This window comes from Saccostrea cucullata, unplaced genomic scaffold, assembly GCF_032062105.1.
Source record: "Saccostrea cucullata isolate Sc308-1 unplaced genomic scaffold, CSIRO_AGI_Scuc_v1 ctg84, whole genome shotgun sequence".
NCBI lineage: Eukaryota > Metazoa > Mollusca > Bivalvia > Ostreida > Ostreidae > Saccostrea > Saccostrea cuccullata.
The window spans coordinates 498,817-520,789 of record NW_026938747.1 but is presented as its reverse complement, the minus strand read 5'-3'; the positions used below and the strand labels follow the sequence as shown (position 1 = coordinate 520,789).

The following is a 21,973-nucleotide window of genomic DNA, read 5'->3' as shown; positions in this document are numbered from 1 at the left end:
TAGTTAATTATTTAATTAATAAAATAAATAAATAACGCCTTCATTGGAGGATTCCTTTTTCCATCGGGTTTGCTATGCAGGGTAAATAAATAACAACATGGCTGCGCCCATGCTTATTTTCGATTTGACAGTTCCATAAATTTTTTTACAATTTCAGGTTAACTAATTTCTCTCACAATCTTCATTTTGATATGCAGTTTGCTGGTAATTTCGGTAAGTGTTTTTTATCTGTTCTTTACGAATAGAATGAAGTTATTTTGCTGATTACAACATACACATGTAAGAACAAGCTTTTAGGAACTTGCAACTTGAGATTCTCCTCTGACTCTTATCCCTGCTTTTTATATTATGACGTGTGCAGGCCGGGGCACATGTCACAATATATCAAACAGGGATTAGAGTCCCGGAAGAATCTCGGATTAATGAAATGCAGACTCCAATTTGATTTTCTTTAATCTGAGGGCTGCATAGCACATCAAGCCTTATTACGAACACCCTTTGACTAGTAGTTACTAAGTTAGTCATTTTTTCCCCCAAATTTTGAATCATGGAGTTTAATATGAAAATTTTGCTCAATACTACTGAATAAGTAAGTCCATTACTATTACAATATTCTCTAACAGGTCCAGCACAATACTCTAATATAGATATATAGCTTGATAAAGCTATATAGCTTTATCAAGGTATTACCAATACCTTGATCAACTTGAAGGTATTTTATGTAATGAAAATTCAAAAAAAAACTTTAAAATTAAATACTGAAAGTCGAGTTCTGAGTTGTTGTCAGTAAATTCACCCATGCTTGTAAAGTACTCAAACACAAAGAAATCAGTATAAATCATGTTGTGTGAGGAGACGTTCTTTTATGCTGTCTTTTTTATACCAGAGTGTTTTTCATGAACGAGTAGACACACTGACAAAAACTTAGAACTCAACTTTCAGTATTTAATTTTTAAAGAATTTTTTTTGAATTTTCATTACATAAAATACCTTGATCAAGGTATTTGTAATACCTTGATAAAGCTATATAGCTTTATCAAGCTATATACCTTTATCAGGGTATTGTGCTGGACCTGTCTAATTTAAGACAGTTAGTGGATGGCAGCTAGTACATGTACGTGTTATGCCATCACCAAACCAGGCTGGGGTGGGGTTAGCTGCAGATCTGTAGCTCTCCGAAAAAAATATATTGATAGACCGGAGAGCTACAGTGCCACCCATTGAGAAAACTGTATATTTATTGCGCACAAAAGAGTGCTCTGTTTCTGTATTTATTTCTCCATGTTTTTAAAACTGTAATCTCAAAATATTACTCACCGTGTGTTCCTTACATATTCTTTCACTGTTTCTACAACCAAACATTCTACATAGTTATTGTTAATAGTCCTCCTGGTCCTGATATTGTAATCATCGAAAATTTCGCATATTTATACTGCCATTTTGGTTTCAAAGATAAATCGGTCCAACATGCTTCTTTCAGATGTCAACTAAGAGAGTACTTGATAGAGGAGTAAGGATTCTTTTTAATCTAGCTTTTTTTGCAATTTAGGTAAGAATTTGGAAGAATTAATCAAGATCCGAGCGCACTTTTTTGTGCGCAATAAATATACAGTTTTTTCAATGGGTGGCACTTTAGCTCTCTGGTCTTTCAATATATTTTTTTCGGAGAGCTACAGATCTGCAGCTAGGGTGGGGTGTATCAATGAGAATGGAAATTACATTCAAGTATTTGAATATGAAGTACCTTGTGTACAGTGAAATTGTTTTATTTAAATGAATAATTTTCGTGTTTAAACATGACCTAGCTGCAGTGCATTGTCTAGTGAAGCATCTTCAGTTCTACATTTTATTTTTATTTTTCAGAATAAATTTAGCAAATCAAAATCTGGTTGACTACTCTATAAATATCATTTTCACTAGCCAAGGGTTTCCAATTCGAAAGCTACTCTACAACATTGTATAGTAGATTTCAGATTGGAAACCCTAGGCTAGTGAAGGTCTAAATATAAGAGTGCACAGGAACATGGCGTCAATTTATACAACAGTGACTTTGATCTATATTTGAAATCATTTCTGATTTCAGGTTTGGCTTTAAGGAAAGGAATCGAGATGACAGCCATGGATGACACAGACTTTATTTTGAATTACATGACTGAGATGGAAGCAGTAGCAGAGGACATTCTGGCCAAAAAGCAGCACATGATAGAACTGGACAAGAAAAGACAAAAGACGAGAGAAGCCATCAGGTTAACTAAGTGAAGAATTAAACATTGAAAAAAAAAATAATTTAGTTTATGCAGCTACGTGATAATCATAGAGGAAAGTACAACTAACTTGAACAGTTGTGCAATACATAATTATATTTTTAAAAAATAGAACAAAATATTGTAAGCCAAACTACTTTTCACATCTTTTATCTATGGTACTTTAGTTTGGAATCCATCAACAACTATGTATTTTTGCAACTGTGACAACATTTTATGTTCATACATAATTGAATAATTGGTTCATGGAAAATTGGAGAAATATTCATGAATAAAAGAAGTTTGCAAAACTTGCATATATTTTTCATTCATGAATAAAAGGTGGTCTTCATTGTGTTGAAATCTGGAATACATTTCTTATGTAAAGTATCCAGATGTCAGATGATTGCTTTTGTGAAAATATGATCATCACCTGTAGCAGATTTATAGTCTATTGACTCAAAAATTTAGGGTTATCATTACATAAGTTTTAGCTCTAGAAAGGTACATAATCTCTGAAAATTACACAAGGCACTACATGAAATAGCATGTAGTCTGTAAGATTAAAAAAATAAAATATTTCAATTTCATTGAAGTTAATAATGAGATTACATTTTCAAAAAATAAGCCCAAAACTTTTGATTTTTTATGATATTTCAATTGTGTTTAAACACCACATATCCAAAATAATGACTGTATTTCAATGTAACCCATAGCTTTTGAGGCTTTTTATAGACTGGAGTTTTAAATTCAGCCTGTAAAATTGTTTTTAAAAAGATCTAAAAGAAACTATCGGTAATGATATAATTTGAAGCCAACATCAGTACAATACTTGCTGTTGTATTTATCTTCTATGTAGTATTCATGTAATCCATGGTCATATTAAAATTAAGCAAAGTAAGTTTTTGAATTTTGCAGGTTACTTCAGAAAGATAAAATCTCCAAAAAGAAATGGGTTTGCTTTGGAAACATGTTCATTAAAATGCCATCAAAAGAAACAAAGAAACTCCTTGAAAAAGGTAAGCCTTGCTTCTAACCTATAAATACATACATAGACAGGTGTAGTTGTAGGCACATAGGATTCGACCAAATTACAGACAAACATTAGAATCCAGGTTTTAAAAAGTTATCAAACATATTGAGCTTTGTATTTTTCAATTTCAAGGCCCAGGTAGATTATTTAATGAAGCATCCTCTGTTTCTGTTTCATAAAACTTTTTAAACAATTGTTTTGATAGCTTGTTCAGAAGTATTCATTTTAAACTCTTAGAGTTATGTCCCTTTCAGCAACTTGTCCATCATTATACATGTATAATACAGAACATCAAGTTATGATCCATTTAAAATTAAGATATAAAGGCTAGTTTTATATTAAATCTTAAAATTTTTGCTTGTTGCTGAAGAAAAAATCCTCTAATATACACAACAGATCAAATGGAATTGCTAACAGAATTCAGTTAAGGCCTGTAGCAAAATGTGTCTTATTTACACTTAATTACACAAATACCTCATTAAATTGTGTCTCATACACTTTTACAAGGTATTCATTTACTATTTTTAACAACAAATATTTATATCTACAAAATTTCATATGTCAGTAATCACTCATTTCTCAAAATTTAGGGTTATATAAGGTCAATCTAAAAATTTAATGAATTGTAAATTCCATTTTATAATTTTAACAGAATATTATTGAAACTAATATTGTTTGAGACAGAGCTCCAGTTCGATCTGTTTTGCTTTGCAAAATAATAGTACAAAGGCTAAAAATTCATAGCATTGTATCTTGATCAATATGTAAAAATAGGTAAATGACATTCTGATAGTCAGTAAATTTCATCTCTGACATTGCAGGTCAATCTTTTTTCCCCAAGTAGGCTTTGAATTCTCTGGTATATAAAACAATAGCATAAAATAAGTTTTTCTGAAAAATGGGACTTGTAAATTCACATGTAAGAGGCATAGAAAAATATGAAAAACCATATGCTTTAGTATTGGTCTTATAGGACATGGTTGAAAATTTATCTTTGACATGGTTGAAGACACTGAGAGACATAAAAAATATATGTAGGAAAAGTTCATTGAATATTATTAGCCAGAAAAAGTGTGAAGTCTGCATGAATCAGATGGATACCTCTACTAATTATACAAAATAAAAAAAAAAGGGGGAAATAAGCAAAACTTTATTAAAGTTATGAAAAAAAAAAAAAAAAATGCTCTCTCAAAATCATGACAATGTTGTGTAGGATGTTCATGTATGCTAGACATTGTAATCTTCACAAATAAGTGGTGCATCATTCTTAAAGCTCTACTACCTGGCCTGAACTTTTGCAAAAGTAAGGAGTCTGTTGCTCATTTCTCAGTCTGTTTGTTTCATTATTAATTTTTCAAAAACGGTAATCCTACTTTCAATAAAACATGCAACACAAGTATACTATATTATACTACATTTAGACACCAACTGCTTTAATTCCAAGTGCTACTTTTCCCTTCATTTGTTGTAAGCATAAACCAGAAGAGCTACAATCGAGTCAGACCTTATTTTTACCTATTAAATGTATTGCAGATAATTCTTTACCAAAGGATTATCACAATTTTTTTAGTCAGTTTGATTTTTAGGTCACCTGAGTAAACTCAGTAAGGTTTAAGTGAGAGTAAGAGTAAACTCAGGTGACCTATTGCTATCTGTTTTTTTCCGTCGTCGTCCGTTGTGCGTTAACATTTGAACATTTTCAGCTTCTTCTCTTCAACCGCTCAACTAATTTCAACCAATTTTGGCACAAAGCATCTGTGGGTGAAGGGAAACAAAAATTGTGAATTGTGGGACTTTAATGATTATACTGTGAAAATGCATGAATTCTTTGGAAATCTTTTCCTTTGCTCCTGGGTATTATGCCAATGATCTAGGTACATATTTATGATGAAGAAAGGTGCCTCTTCCAAAATGGTTCATTTCGGGGCCCTGGGTTAGGGGTACCACAGGGAGGGGGGGTACACAGTCTGAAAATAAAGTAATGCATTGAAGTCTGTTCTTTGGTATTAATAAATCATTTATGTTGAAATAAAATTTAAATTTAAGATAAAATTTCAAAAATTTTGAAATATTTGGCCCCAGGGTCAGTGGTTCCTGTGGGTTGGAGTGCACAACTGGTGGTTATAAAGTGGAAATGCATTTTCTCTTTGTTACTCTAATCTACCTCTGGGTATTAAGTAACCAGAGGAAGTATGCTGAGTGTAAAGTTATGATAAACAATGGTGCCTTTTTTAGAATTATAAATTTCATGGCTTTTGGCAAATTCAATTGTTGGAAAGTTGTTACATGATACTCAGGTGACCTATAAGGCCTGTGGGCCTCTTGTTAGAAAAAATGATCACTTTTCAAAAAAAACAATTGGATAAAATCCTCTCCAAGAAATTGGAGGATTTTTAGAGGAAATGAACGCTTATCCCAAAAAAATTTGGATAAAACCTTCGCCAAGAAATTAACATGCTGGCAAGCAATACATAGATCTTTTTTTTTAAAGTGGACAGATTGGTTTAAATAGTATACACTGCAAACAAAGCACTATTGATGCCAGACAATGAATATAAATCACTGTTCAATAAAGTACTAAAGGCTGTAAAGGGGAGCTCATTTGTAAGTCAAGGAGAAGTTAAAGGGGTCAGAAACAAAAGTGGTTTTGTTCTGGAGAAAGTCTGTAACTTCAATAGGAATAAATGAATGAGGCAGATTATAAGAAAATATGACACCCTTTTCTTGACCCTTGCTGCATTATGCATTATTCTTATGAGAAGATTGAAATAAAAAGGAAACATCCCAGTCAGAGAATAAAGCATGATGCAGATGTACATACTTGTTTGATTTAAGCTGGAAGGTATGATATTTATGTGAAAATAAAGTTATGTTGTGATTTTGAATGTTTTATGCCCCCGCAGTCATAGATTCAAGGGTAGAAAAATATATAGTTTTTATTTTTTATAATTGATAATTTATATATAGTGTGTTTGTATCAAAAAACTTTAGCCTTGCACATTTTTTTCATTACCTTTGCAAATATGAATAGATTTACTTCTTTTCATATTCTTTTAAATATTTAAAGAAAATTTTTGCTTTAAAAGTTAAATATTTATTGTTAATTAACAAATTACCAAGTACAAATTATACGGCGCACCCTGAACAAAATGAGGTGGGGATACCAATAAATTGTGTATGCGTGGCTTCTTATTTTGCAAAATCTATATAAATGTTCTAATAATTATTTTACTGAAAAATCTAGGCCTTTTCTTAATGGTCTAAGATGTTGTAGATTTTTTTTTCTTCAAAGCTAAGTCACACAGCTGGAGATCATATATAACTTGACCAGGTGTCATTTTCCTATCCGTTTTTACTTAGTTACCATCTCTCTACATGCGTTGCTCCTGCCTTGTGTTAACATTGTGTTTAACATTTTTTCTTCTCTGCCTTCTTCTATACTGACAAATTATCTTTTCCTTAAATTTAAACAGCTTTTATTGCCGATTTTTTTCCATTCTTCACATGGCGTTTTTGCTATAAATAGCGACACGCGACTTTTAATACAGACGGGCCAATAACTCTAAAACTTTGAATCTTTAAATTCTTACTGAATAAAAATACATGAAAATACCCAAAAATCAAAATAAAAAACATGTTGGCGGGACATTTTGAGAGGGGCATTGAGTCCTCTACCAAAATTAATTTTATATGGCCTGATCTTGAATGTTTTATGCCCCCGCAATCATAGATTCGAGGGTAGAAAAATATATAGTTTTTGCCCTGTCTGTATGTCTGTCAGTCTGTCTGTGTGTTTGTCTTAAAAAAACTTTAGCCTTGCCCATAACATTTAGATAGGTGAGACTATCTTTCTTTGAGTACCACCAAATTTGACCTCTTGACCTTGGAGTTTGATCTTCTTTTACAAAAAAATATCAAACTTTAACCTTGGCTATAATTTTTGAACAGTTAGTGCCAGGGCTTTCATACTTCACATTGGTATTCAATGTGACAAGACCTTTCAATGGCTATAAATATTTTTGACTTTTTGACCTTGAACTTAGAGTTTGACCCACTTTTTAGGTCACCTGAGTAACTCAGGTGAACACATAGTTATCGATGAGCAAGAGTACCTCTGTGTTAACATTTGAACATTTTCAGCTTCTTCTCTCCAATTTCAACCAGATTTGGTATACAGCTTTATGGGTGAAGGGGAACATATATTGTGAATTATATAGTCCCCGCATGGGGCCTGAGGGGTGGGGCCAAAACCACTAAAAGTATTGCAATCTTTAAAAATCTTCTTCTTTACTCCTGGACATCAAGCAGGCAAACTGTTGGCATGAATGTAATGAGCATTGAGTCCTCTACCAAAATTGTAAAATTCATGGCCCCAGGGTCAGGGGTTCTAGTGCTAGGGCAGGGCTATATAGATTATATAGTGAAAATGCATTATTTCTTTTAAAATCTTCTTCTCTGCTCCCGGGTATTAAATAAACTAACTAATTACATAGTTATAATGAAAAAGAGTGCTTCTTCCAAAATTGTGAATTTTATGGCCTCAGGGTCAGGGGTTCTGGTGTTATGGTGGGGCTCCATTGATTATATAGTGAAAATGCATTTATTCTTTGAAAATCGTCTTCTCTGCTTCTGGGTATTAAATAAACTAACTAAACACATAGTATGATGAGCAAGAGTGCCTCTTCCAAAATTTTGAAATTTATGTCCCCAGGGTCAGAGGTTCTGGTGTTAGGACGGGGCTCTATTGATTATATAGTAAAAATGCATTTATTCTTTGAAAATCTTCTTCTCTGCTTCTGGGTATTAATTAAACAAACTAAGTACATAGTTATGATGAGCAAGAGTGCCTCTTCCAAAATTGTGAATTTTATGGCCCCAGGGTCAGGGGTTCTGGTGTTAGGGCGGGGCTCTATTGATTATATAGTGAAAGTACATTAATTCTTTGAAAATCTTTTCCTTTGCTCCTGGGTTTTATGCCAATGATTCAAGGTGCATCTAGCAAAATGGTTATTTTTTATGCCCCCCCCCTCCCTTGGTCGGGGGTGGGGGGGGGGGTACCAAGTCTGAAAATAAATTTATGCTTTGAAATCTGCTCTTTGGTATTAATCAACCAATTTATGATAAAATTTGCAAAAGTTTGAAATATGTGGCCCCAGGGTCAGTGGTTCCTTTGGGGTGAGGTGCAAAACTAGTTAAAAAGTGGAAGTACATTTTCTCTTTGTTACTCTGATATACCTCTGGGTATTAAGTAAACAGAGTAAGCATGCTAAGTTTATAATTATGATAAGCAATGGTGCCTCTTTTAAAATTGTGAATTGTGAATTTCATGGCCTCTTGTTTAAAAAACAAACCAAAGTTAATTGTTTGAAAGTTGTTACACAATACTCAGGTGACCTATAAGGCCCGTGCTCCTCTTGTTATTTAAAAACTTTAACCTTGGCTATAAATTTTGAACAGGACTACCAAGACTTTCATGTTTCACAGGTGTATTCCATGTGATAAGGCTTTTCTCTGGATAACAAAAATTTTGACCTTTTGACCTTGGATTTTGATGCATTTGAATAACTTCTATCTTCATCATAACTTGCCATTCAGGGGCATCAGTGTTTCACAAACATATTTTACTTAAATTAAAACACGAAGGATAATGTCAGATTGATCTAGCTTTGAGTGGTAACTTTATTACTTGTAATGATATTGATAATATCTCATTTGGGAAATTAGCTGAAAATGTCACTTGAGGCTTGAATTGATTTAGATCTTACTTGTGTTAAGTGCAATCATAAAAGTCTCAAGATTGAATTATTTAAGAGATCAGTTCAGACATCTTATTGATTGTATCAATAAAATGGAAAATAAATAAGAAACAATTCAAACAAGCAAATTCAAGGAATTGTGGTCCCCCGCTTTCGGTGTCTTTGTGGGTGAGATGTCATTTTTTATGACATATTGTGTGTAATATGAACACCTTATCATATGTCATTCATTTAGAAATCATCACTGAACTCCAAGGTCAAGGTCAAAGGGTTAAAGTTCAAATGAAAAGTCGTCTAACAAGGATTACATATGTGAAGTATGAAAGCCCTAGCCCTTTCTATTCAAAAGTTATGGTCAATGTTAAAGTTTTTTCATAAGTACAAAAAATCTCCAAGGTCAAGGTCAAAAGGTCAAGTTTGTTGATATCAAATGAAAGGTCTTGCCACAAAGAATATATATGTGAAATATGAAAGTCCTAGTATCTAGTGTTCAAAAGTTGTGGCCCAGGTCAAACTTTTTGAAAAGTGGGTAAAACTCCTAGGTCAAGATCAAAGGGTCAAAGTTCTTGGTATTCAATGAAAGGTCTTTTCACAAGAATTACATATATGAAGTAGGAAAGCCCTAGCCCTTATCGTTCAAAAGTTATTATCAAGGTTAAGTTTTTTCATAAGTACGGAAATCTCCAAGGTCAAGATCAAAAGGTCAAAGTTGTTGGTATCCAATGAAAGGTCTTGTCACAAAGAAAATATATGTGAAATATGAAAGTCCTAGTATCTACCATTCAAAAGTTATGACCAAAGTAAAAGTTAGGAATTTTTGTGTAAAAGTGGGTCAAACTCCAAGGTCAAGATCAAAAGGTCAAATTTGGTGGTACCCAAAGAAAGGTCTTATCACAAGGAATACACATGTGAAATATGAAAGTCGTAGCTCCACTAAATCAAAAGTTATGGGCAAGGTTAAATTTTTTGTGACGGACGGACAGCTAAACAGACTGATGGACAGACGGACAGACGAATGACATTTAATGTCCCCTCGCTTTTGTGAAAGCGGACTAAATATATAATGATACATGTACTATAAGAATTTAAGTTTAAGTTTGTGTGATGTTGAACAAGCTCACAAGTTGTGTTTAATTGAAAAAATGAGTAGCAGCAAATTAAAGCAGCAAGTAACATATGTATGCAAAATTCTACCTATGATCAAAAGCATGAATATCAATAATTTTTAAAGCAACTCTTTATAAAATAAATGTACTTACTAAGGTTACAATTATTTCAAAAAAGCATGTGGCATGAATTTATGTGCTCAAGCACTATTGTTTTGCTTAGTCTAATTGGGGGTGTATTTTCCTTGGCTAATACAAGTCAGTAAATGGATCTATTTTTTAATTTGTACTGTGTACTCGGCTTGCTTTTTTTCTTGATCACTGGGCGTCTTCTCTATCTTGTTTTAGGTCTTCTTATTTGGATCAATCAGTTAATTTGTTTTGATTTATTTTTCTATCCATTAATAAATCCTTCACAGATTTGTATTTTACTCAGTAACCCTTTGCTAATTGTTAAATTTTTTTGCAGAAACAAAAATTACAAGAAACTCTCTCTCTCTCTCTCTCTCTCTCTCTCTCTCTCTCTCTCTCTCTCTCTCTCTCTCTCTCTCTTATATACTTATCTTCATCAGATAATGATTTAAGACAGTAGATATTGCCATTGTCAATTGATCGTATTCACCCTGCTGGACAGTTCGGGAATTTTGTAGAAACCTGATGGTAATAACAGCTTTTATAGGATAATGATGATGATACAGACCTTAGATTTACTTCAACGTCCGAGGAATCACTGTATTTTCTCAATCACAACCACCTGTGTAACATTTAATTATATCATTATGCTCTATTATCACGGGCATTATACTTGTGTTTGGTCACGTTAAGTGTTTTAGCTTCCAGTTCCTCGGTCATAAGGTGAAAACCGGGATAAAGAATTCCCACATGGTTAATGAGATAGGAAGAGATGAAAATTTGTTTAGATGAAAACGAAAGGTTAAAAAAAATATCACAATAATGATTAAATAATGGCTTATGAAGAGCCAAACACCTTGTTATTTGTAAGATCAAAGTTGTTAATTCCTACATGTTAATGAAACACGTATCGTATGAATGGGAACAGTAATGATTAAAGCTTTTTTCCAGGGAGGCCCTAAACGCTACCCAATATGTATTTAGTTAGAAAAGATTGCTTGAAATTTTTTTGATACCTTACGGTACACAATAAAAAGCTTGCTGTTACGTAGATGGAGTGAGTTTGCTGTTTTAAAAGTTTTTGAGATAATTGATTGATTGATTGATTGATTATTAATTTAACCTTGCAAGGATCTTTCGCTCGAACACAATATATCAAGAAATGGTCCCTGGTTCATTTCAGGATAACGAAAGCTCTGAAAGGACGAAAGGAAGTTTAACTACCGATACTTTCTAACATTTTTCCTTATTATTAAGAAAGCCTCCAAAGGAGACGAGTTTTTAATTTTAAGTTGATAAAGAATTTCTATACAGTCAGTGTGATTTTCTTTGCTAATCAAAACGAACTCAACATTTGTTTTATTTACGCAACTTTTTAATTAGTGCTAGGTGTACAGTGTAATATTTCATAATTGTTAGATTGATGATACCTTTGAATCTTGTAGCACATTAAAGTCATATTGAAGAACATTAATGAGGCCTATCTGTACAATATGGAAGCCACATGAAAAATGTATTTCAAAATCTTTGTTCTCCATCTTGCTATTTAATCACGCAACTTAATTCACATGGGACAACCGCGTTGTATGATTATTGTAACAAACATTTGGATTAATGCATGGATATATATGTTGAAGGATGAGTCATTTTGTTATGTAGTTGGTAGAGTGTCTCATCGTTAATACCTTTCCTGGGATATCTTATTTTGGACACTATGGTAATAGCTTTATCAGGAAATGCTTTTCCCACTGTGCAATGTCCAGCATATGCATCTTCTATAAAAGAGATAATATCTATAGAACGTTTTTGATGCATTTTTATCTTGTGCACACATTACAATACTGAAAGAACTGATGCATTTTTATCTTGTGCACACATTACAATACTGAAAGAAACTTTGGTCCATTTTTTTTCAGAATAAATGAACAATTACCTTTCATATTTGTAGTATAACAACTTTAATTGTTTTATAAAAATAATAATCAGTAATTATTGCAATTAATTCTCTTTTTCACAGTAGGTTTTGATGAATTGAGTTGTCTCCAAACTATTGATAAAATTCTCTGAAAATCTTTGAAAACGGTTCTGCTCCTACAGGGTTGTCTAATTCTAGAAAAAGCAGTGTAATTATTTTTAATAAAAACAACGAAACATGTAGATATGTGTAGAAAGAAATGAATTACTGTTTATGAAAAATTGGATTTTTTTTATTCACACGTGTAACAAATACGTATAAAACGAACCTGTTTGACTGATTATAATATAATATTGTTACAATGTAACATCATAGGACAAATCTCGAGCTCTTTTCATGATCCAGGAAGAGTAAATGTTATTCTTTAGTCCGTCCCACGACGGAACCTCACTACTTTTTGCAAGATATCTCAAAATAAATACTTCGGCTTTCAACCTAAATCCGATTGGTAGATTATAAAATACTATGATTAATTGTTGTTTACCTTCAAAGTATCACGTTTAGCCAACAATGAATTTCAAATTATTTTATTTCGCGAATTTTTACACGCATTTTTAAAGTATTTATGGGGAAAATCACCGTATCTTTTCAGTTTTTACATTTTATTACTATGATTTACATCATTATCACGTGTATTAGAATGGAAAAGGTAGTAATAAAGTTGTATACCTCTCTCTCAAAAAGCCAAATACTGATGCCACAGAGTCTGACACATCTGTTTCATATTTGGATATTTTACTTGATAAAGACCTTAATGGTAATCTAACAACCACGCTCTTATCGCTCTATGATAAATGTGATGTCAGACTTTAACTTTTCTATCGTCAACTTCCCTTACTTATGCAGCAATATATCTTCATCACCTGCATACGGAGATTATATATCTCAGTTGATTCGATACGCAAGAGCATGCTCTGCATATGAACAATTTCTAAAACGAGGTACATTATTGACAAACAAGTTGATGAAACAAGTATTTCAGCAGTCTCGTTTAATGTCATCATTTCCAAAGTTTTATGGTCTATTCAATGACTTTGTCAGCAAATACAATTTATCATTGAGTCAAATGATGTCTGACGTTTTTCATATTGTTAGTCCATTATTCATACACTGAATTGACGACGGATTTTTCCGTTATTTCCCGATCATGACAAGGAGCACACGGCGGGTGTGACCGGTCGGCAGGGGATGCTCACTCCTCAATGGCACCTGATCCCACCTCTGATGTTTCGGAGGTCCGTGTTTGCTCTACTCCTATTTTGTATTGTTTAATAGAATTTTGATCGTGAATACTGTTCGTAATCTCCATATGTTCTTAGTAAATCATGTTATCAGAATGTTTACTAAATTAGATTTGATTAATTTCTGTTAGGGTAGTGTAAAAAGTGATTCTTTCAAGATTTCTATCCACTCTCATTTTTTATTTATTTTGCTCAATACAAGCAAAAAAAGGGTGGCATTTCATTAAAAATGTTATCTAAGATAAACTGTACATTTACATAGTGTTTTAAGGTTTTATGCAGTGTTATACATTTGTCATTTTCCTGGATGTCTATCTTAAAATTTATGAATGACCATATCACACTCAATCAAGACGTCTAAATTGAGAACGGCCCTAAATCAGCTTTGATTTACACGTCTTAGTTTTTCTTAAAGTCATCCTAAACTCTAAGTAAAAATTAACTAAAATATGTTTTTTTTTTGGTTCTTAGTTCTTAGGAAAGTTTCGTGAGCATGCCTGCTGATCAACTAGTAGAGTTTAAGGTGGATGTGTAACTGTTCACGTACATGTAGCTCAGTCGGTAGAGCGCACGCTTCGTGATCGGGAGGTCGTGAGTTCGATTTTCGGCCGCGACTGACTTGAAGTGAAAGTTGTGGGTCCTTCGGATCAGACCTTAAAAACTGAGGTCCTGTGTCACGACAGACGTTTGCACGATAAAGATCTATCACTGCTCAATGGCCTTGAGTGCCGTTTAAAGGTCAGAATTTGAAGCCGCTCACCAGTATAATATGATGTCTCTACATGAGTGAAAAGTTCTCGAATGGGACGTAAAACAAGCTGCAATCAATCAAAGGGGGGGGGGGGTGACCGGTCGACAAGCGATGCCGACTTCACCTGATCACATCTCTAACTTGCGTTTCCGAAGGTCACTGATTTTTGCCCTGTTCTTAATTCGTTTTGTGAACTGGATTTATGATATTGCTTACTGTTTATTATCTTCACCTTTTTCTTTGAAGTAAGTTCTAGGCCTAAATCCCGAATTCTCTCGATCAATCGTACAATGACCTTGTTTAAATTCGACACTTGTTTTTCTTGATGACCTATATTTTAAAGGCATCCATTAAGAACACAACGACATGAAATCCTGCAATTAATCAGCTAAAATAAAATATTCCACTGACTGAAAACTGGGATGCTTCATTATATGAAGAGAAATCAATAATTTGGTGACATTCTATAATAATAAAATCAGAAATCACCAGGGAGGTGCTCTCATATGGTTAGATAAATTGAACTGCACAAAGCGTGTCTTCTCTCCAAGAGCCTTTTTTACATTTTGAATATAGATCAACATCGCATACATAATGTAAATTGTTTGCTGTTTGCTTTCTTGTAAACTATGTGGGAGATGTTCCTTTTTAATTACTTTTGCCATGCCTCTAAACACTGTTTATTGAAATAAAAATGTTGTTCGAATCTGACTTTTATGTAAATATTTTTGATGTCCTGTCATAAACTCCTCTGAAGAAGTTGCATTTGTGGAAATTCTTATGACAGAAAAAATGATTTAGTGAAAATATAAAAAAAAAAAAGCAGAACAATCATGCATCTAATTCTGCTTTAATCAGAAATACATTTTAAAACCGTCTTTCGGTCTGCAGGCCTTCTACTAATCTTGTATATTCATCCCCTTCTTAACTGTTGGACTTGCAAAATGTATTTACAGTTTGGCAATCGTATAAACTTCTATAGTAAACCCTAAAATAAAAACGTGAGTTTTTGATCTGAGCTTTGAATATTTGTTATTGCAGGATGGACTTACAGGTACATGTACATTATTTTCAAACTGAAAACTTTTTTAAAATTATCTCTTAAATAATCAACTCAGACTTATTCATTTTCAGCAAAGCTTTAATAAGCGAAATATGAAGATGATACAATGCAATACCTCAACATTTGCAAGCAACATATACATGTAATACATTCAGAGCAATGAAGTGAACTTTAGCTATGAATTTTATGTTCATTTGTACTGATATACAGTTTGATGTTATGCTGTGAATTGTTGGTACTGGCTTCCTGGCCGCTGTGTCCTAGTGCTTGATGTTGTTTGCCTCGCTGTGACCAGCTCGTCCTCTTTTCTGAAGGTGTCCGACATCTTAAAATGTTGTGAACCAACCGCATTTTTATTCCGATGAAAGAGATAGTGGAAGAGCCATAACATGGACAGTTTAATGATTCTACGAAACTTTGATTCCCCAACAAAATAGATAACAGGGTTTATTACGTTATTCACAAAGTAAGCCCTGGCTAATAATGGTAGAGTTCCCAGAACTACGGGTGTGGAGGGCAGCGTGTTTCCTTTGTTAAAGGTGGAGTTGGCATCCAGGATACAGTCCGGTATGTAGGAGAGGATGAAGGCCACTGTTATAGCAATCATGATCTTGGTAATTCGGGGACTGATTCGATGCTTTTTGTCCTCCACCTTAGAATGCTGGCTGAGTTTCAGGATTACGATTGTGTACAACACAAGTAGGCTGATGAAAACAAAAGTATAGACAACGGTTAAAACAATAGTGTAGACAAAGGGGTAGATGGTTTTCTTCACCCTATCATCGACGGAACAGTCATAACCTACTACACCACCTTTCAAATAATGGTGGCGCATCCCTTGAATAATAGCATTCGGCCAAGCAAACAAGATGGCTACAAATATTGCAATTGCACACAAAATCTGAGCTTTCTTGACAGAGATGGGTTTACTGAAGGGTCGACAGATCTTTCTAAATCGTCCAACTGCCATTACCAAAATAATGAATGCAGATCCAATCTTGAAAACATGACCCAAGAATCTTCCACCTTTGCAGAAGCCTTCGATGAAGAACATAAGTGGGTACAGGTTATCCACCAGTTCTACAGGCATGGCTATGAGGCAGGATAGGAGGTCCACCACTGCTAGCGTCAGAATGTAAGTCCTAAAGGTTGACGATCGGTACCTTAGAGTGTACACAACAAGAACCACCATGTTTCCAATAATGCCGAATGCTATAAGGATACACAGAAAGATTATTGTAGGAAGTCTTTGTCTTGCCTTTTCATCGTTGAACTCTTCCAAGGTTTTAGAGTTTGCTTGCTGTGGAGAAGAAACTGCGACTCCCAAAGTGATGTTCATTTTTCGAATCGCAATGATATCCGTTTTTACTCTTTGTTATCACTGTAATACAAAATGCAGAAAACATTTCTTTTAAAGATGAATAATAACAAATATAAATTTATATCTACTGAAGTATCTATTCAAATAACGATTCTTTTCCGTTTTTTTTGGACACACACAAAAAACGTTTTGAGAAATACAAATGTATGGAAACTACGGAAGCCCATTTAGGACCTATCAAAAAATATTTTTGAATTCGTTATAACGATTTTTAGAATTCGTTATAACGAATTTAATAAAACAGATTTTTAATAACGAATTTAATTTGTTGAAACATAATTCGTTATAATGAATTTAATTTGTTATAACAGATTCATACAGATTCATTCAATTCGTTATAACGAATTTAATTTGTTATTACAGATTTATTGAATTCGTTATAACGAACTTAATCTGTAATTACAGATTTGTTGAATTAGTTATAACTAATTCAAGACTTTGGTTATAACGAATTCAATAAATCTGTGATAACAAATTAGATTCGTTATAACGAATACAATGAATCTGTTATAACATATTAAATTCGTTATAACGAATTCAATAAATCTGTTAGAACAAATTAAATTCGTTATAACGAATTCAATAAATCTGTTTTAACAATTAAATTCGTTATAACGAATTCTAAAAAAGTGTTATAACAAATTAAATTCGTTATAACGAATTCTAAAAATCGTGATAACGAATTCAAAAATATTTTTGATAGGTCCTAAATGGGCTTCCGTAGGAAACATCTTTAACCATTGCAAATTGAAAACCTTAATTGCATGGATTTGCAATTACCATTATGTAGCGAACACATAAAAATGTATATACCTCCTATTCAATTATATACTTTTCTGCTTTCCATCTATAACTATCATTTTGAATAATTTTGGGAATTTTTAGGTCACCTGAGTCACTCAGGTGAACCATTGCTGTCCGTTTTTGTCCGTCGTCGTTCGTCGTGCGTCGCGTGTTAACATTTGAACATTTGCAACTTCTTCTCTGAAACCACTTTACCAATTTCAACGTTAAGCGATTTTGGCATATAGTATCGATGGGTGAAGGGGAACAAAATTATGAATTTTAGGGTCCTTGTCCCCCTTAGGCCTGAGGGGTGGGGCTAAAACCACCAAAATTAATGCAATCTTTAAAAATCTCCTTCACTCCTGTACTTCAAGCAGTCAAACTGTTGCCATGATCGTAATAAGCAATGAGCCCTCTACTATGGTCAAAATTGTGGTGTTACGGTGAGGCTATTCATGGAAAGTGCATTAATTCTTTCAAAATCTAAGGGTATTAAACAAAATAACTAAGTACATAATTATGGTGTTAGTGTTAGGCGGGGCTATATAGATCATATAATAAAAGTGCATTATTTCTTTGAAAATCTTCTTCTAAATCCTGGGTATTCTATAAACTAACAAAATATATAGTTATGATGAACAAGAGTGCCTCTTTTAAAATTGTGAATTTCATGGCCCTTGGGTCAAGGGTTCTGGTGTAGGGGCGGGGTTCTATTGATTATATACGAGAATGTACTAATTCTTTAAAAAATTCTCCTCTGCTCCTGGGTATTAAACCAATAACATTGATATAATGAGGAAGGATGCCTCTTTATGGCCCCTGGGTCAGGGTTTCTGGTGTAAGGGCGGGGCTGTAATGATTATATAAATGCATGAATTCTTTGCAAATCTCTTCCTTTGCACTTGGGTATTTTGCGAAGTACATTTTTATGAAGAAGAAAGCTGCTTCTTCCAAAATGATTTATTTCAGGGTCCTCGGGTCAGGGGTACTTGGAGGGAGGGGAGGGGAGTTAAATATTCTCAGTGAATAGTTATGATAAGCAATGGTGCCTCTTTCAAAATTGTGAATTTCATGGCCTCTGGTTTAAAACAAGAACCAAATTCAATTGTTGGACAGTTGTTGCATGATACTCAGGTGATCTATAAGGCCTGTGGGTCTCTTGGGTTTTTTTTTTTTTTTTGTATCATATGTTGTAATGTTATGTAATAGGGGGTATCTCTTGTCATATTTCAGAGAATTTTGTAAAAGCGACCTATGCTGTCAGTATTTCCTTATATAGAATGATAATAGTTGACATTGTCTATAATAAGTGACAATATTTTTACAATACATGTACTATATTTGCATAATTGATCTGTATGATATGAAACTTTGCCAGATCACAAATATAACATAAATAATGAAATATACTAATATTATTCATTTTTTAAGGAATTTAACCACCCATATTATATGCACTCCTTGCCCCCCCCCCCCCAAAAAAAGATAAAAAAACTTAATAAAGACAAACAATTACACTTTTGCTACGTGCTTCTCATTTGTTCCGTGTTGAATGACTAAGTTCTTGTAGTCAGATATTCATTTTCATTAAGATTTGGAACAGGAAATTAATATCGCCTACGTTGAAATGGGATATAGAAAGCGTTACTGTAAACAAAATTATCAGTGTTCTTTGTTTGCTATTTATTGCTATAGATAACATAGTAAAAAAAACACATTGAAATCTAAAGTCAGTGAGAGCTGACATATCAAAGAATTTTTTTGTTTTATCTTGATTTAATTTTTAGGTCACCTGAGTAAACTCAGGTGACCTATTGCTATCTGTTTTCGTCCGGTCGTTGTGCGTCGTTATCGTGCGTTAACATTTGAACATTTTCAGCTTCTTCTCTGAAACCACTGAACCAGTTTCAACCAAATTTGGCATATAGCATTTATGGGTGAAGGGGAACAAAATTTGTGTATTTCATAATCCCTACCCCCCCCCCCTGGGGCCTGAGGGGTGGGGCCAAAATCAATAAAATTAGTACAATCTTTAAAAATCTTCTTCTTTACTCCTGGACATCAAGCAGTCAAACTGTTTGCATGATTGTAATCAGCATTGAGTCCTCTACCAAAATTGTGAAATTCATGGCCCTGGGGTCAGGGGGTCTAGTGCTAGGGCGGGGCTAAATAGATTATATAGTGAAAATGCATTATTCCTTTGAAAATCTTCTCTGCTGATAGGCATTAAATGAACTAAATAAGTACATAGTTATGTTGAATAAGGCTGCCTCTTCAAAAATTGTGAAATTCATGGCCCTGAGGTTTGGGGTTTTTAGGTGCTAGGACGGGGCTATATAGATTATATAGTGAAAATGCATAAATTCTTTGAAATTCTTCTTTTCTGTTTATGGGCATTAAATAAACTAACCAAGTACATAATTATGTTGAATAAGGCTGTCTTTGCTAAAATTGTGAACTCTAATCACCCCAGGGTCATGGGTTCTAGTGCTAGGGTGGGGTTATATAGATTATATAGTGAAAATGCATAAATTCTTTGAAATATTTTCATCTCTGTTCATGGTCATGAAGTAAACTAACCAAGTGCATAGTTATGTTGAATTAGGCTGCCTCTTTCAAAATTGTGAATTTCACGGCCCCAGGGTCAGGGGTTCTAGTGCTAGGCGGGGCTATATAGATTAAATAGTAAAAAATGAATTATTTCTTTGAAAATCTTCTTCTCTGCTCCTGAGTATTCAATAAACTAACCAAATACATAGTTTTGTTAAGTAAGGCTGCCTCTTCCAAAATTGTGAATTTCACGGCCCTTGGGTTGGGGGTTCCGGTGTTAGGATGGAGCTCTTTTGCTTATATAGTGAAATTGCATAAATTCTTTTAAAATCTTCTTTTCTGAACCTGGGTATTAAACGAACCATGTACATAGTTATGAGGAGGAAGGATGCCTCATTGAGATTTGTGAATTTCAGGGCTTCTTGTGTTAGGGCGGGGCTCTAATATTTATATATTGAAAATGCATGAATCCTTTCAAAATCCTTTACTTGGTTCCTGGGTATTATGCCAATGATCTTAGTATATATTTATGAGGAAGAAAGCTACTTCTTCCAAAAATGGTTTATTTCCTGGCCCCAGGGACAGAGGTACTTAAGGGGGGGGGGGGGGGGTACATAGTCTGAAAATAATTTAATGCTTTGAAATCTGCGCTTTGGTATTAATCAATAATATGATGAAATATAAAATTTCCATTTTGAAAAATGTGGCCCCAGGTTCAGTGGTTTCTGTGGGATGGGGTGCACAACTGACGAAGTGGAAAATGCATTTTCTCTTTGTTACTCTGAGATAACCCCCTGGGTATTAAGTAACCAAAGTAAGCATGCTGAGTGTATAATTATGATAAGCAATGGTGCCTCTTTCAAAATTTTGAATTTCATGGCCTCTGGTTTAAAACATAAATCAAATTCAATTGTTGGAAAGTTGTTGCATGACACTCAGGTGACCTAGAAGGCCCATGGGTCTCTTGTTTTACTTTCTTATTTGTCGAAATATAGATGTTTCACTTAAAATTCTGTCTTCAAGGACTGATGATGAAGTACCGTTTATGCGGTATTTCTCGTGTTGCAAATTCTGCGAAAAAAGGTAGATATGTACATATCGTAAGTTATTTTTTGCGGTATTTAAAAAAAGGACACAATTACCGACATTATTTCTGCGTGTTTTACTTTTTGCGAACAAAAATTGATCGCAAAAAAATGCGAAAAATAGATTATAGCAGAAAAAACCCTGTTAGATGGTAAATGAAATGATAGAGAAAAATAGTCTTTTTTTATAATCAAATGGAGAAAATATTTTCAAATAAAGTTTCAGCTCCTCTTTCTTGTTTTTATAGTATTTAGAAAACTTTGATTTATTTTAAATTATTACATACAGTGCAGAATACAATATGGAAAAAAGAAGAAAAAAGAAATGCTTGTTTCAAATTCCTTATTTTTTTTTTTTTTGTTTTCAACATTCCTTTGTTGTTTTCTATTTAAAAGAAAACATTTTTTTTTAATAACAATAAATCTCACCTTTTAAAAGGACGTCTCACAAGGTAACTGCAAAAAACATCTTCGAAACATTAAAAATAAATCGGGAAAACTCCTATATATTTGTGTACCTTGTTAAACAAATGCTGTATGTATTAAAATCAAATGTCCGCTTACTACTGAACTTTTTAAGGATCATCTGTTTAAGGTTGTAAACAAGGAGGTTTATATAACTTTTATAATTTCCTGAGCCTCTATCGAAATAACAATACCTGTTATATTTAGAAAAAATATCATCGGCATGTACTCTTATCACATATAAACCATAATAAAATTCTAACCAGTCTTAGTGCAATTAAGAGATCACAGAAAAAAGTAAAACAAAGGCCCATGTGTTATTAATACACAATTGCAAAATTGTTCTACTTGTATCTTCCTTATACACTCTTGTGCTCTTGTGATTTGAAAAGTAGCAATTTTGAGG

The 21,973-nt window shown here is 33.5% G+C and overlaps 2 protein-coding genes across 2 annotated transcripts in view; one reads left to right on the top strand and one right to left on the bottom strand.

The window, feature by feature from the left end:
- The first annotated feature begins 165 nt into the window (after positions 1-165).
- The window catches only part of LOC134251176 (p53 and DNA damage-regulated protein 1-like), a 77,178-nt gene continuing 55,370 nt past the window's right edge, over positions 166-21,973 (top strand). Inside the window, exons 1-3 of the mRNA XM_062733545.1 lie at positions 166-213; positions 2,084-2,246; positions 3,162-3,262. Of these exons, the coding sequence (XP_062589529.1) occupies positions 192-213; positions 2,084-2,246; positions 3,162-3,262 (286 nt within the window). The 5' untranslated portion in view covers positions 166-191. The remainder of the gene's footprint in view (positions 214-2,083; positions 2,247-3,161; positions 3,263-21,973) is intronic.
- Positions 15,105-21,815, bottom strand: LOC134251170 (neuropeptide FF receptor 1-like). Its single transcript, XM_062733538.1, has 2 exons — positions 21,532-21,815; positions 15,105-16,681 (listed from the first exon to the last, which is right to left on the bottom strand). The coding sequence occupies exon 2, from the start codon at positions 16,637-16,639 to the stop codon at positions 15,518-15,520; it is 1,122 nt and encodes a 373-aa protein (XP_062589522.1). The 5' UTR covers positions 16,640-16,681; positions 21,532-21,815; the 3' UTR covers positions 15,105-15,517.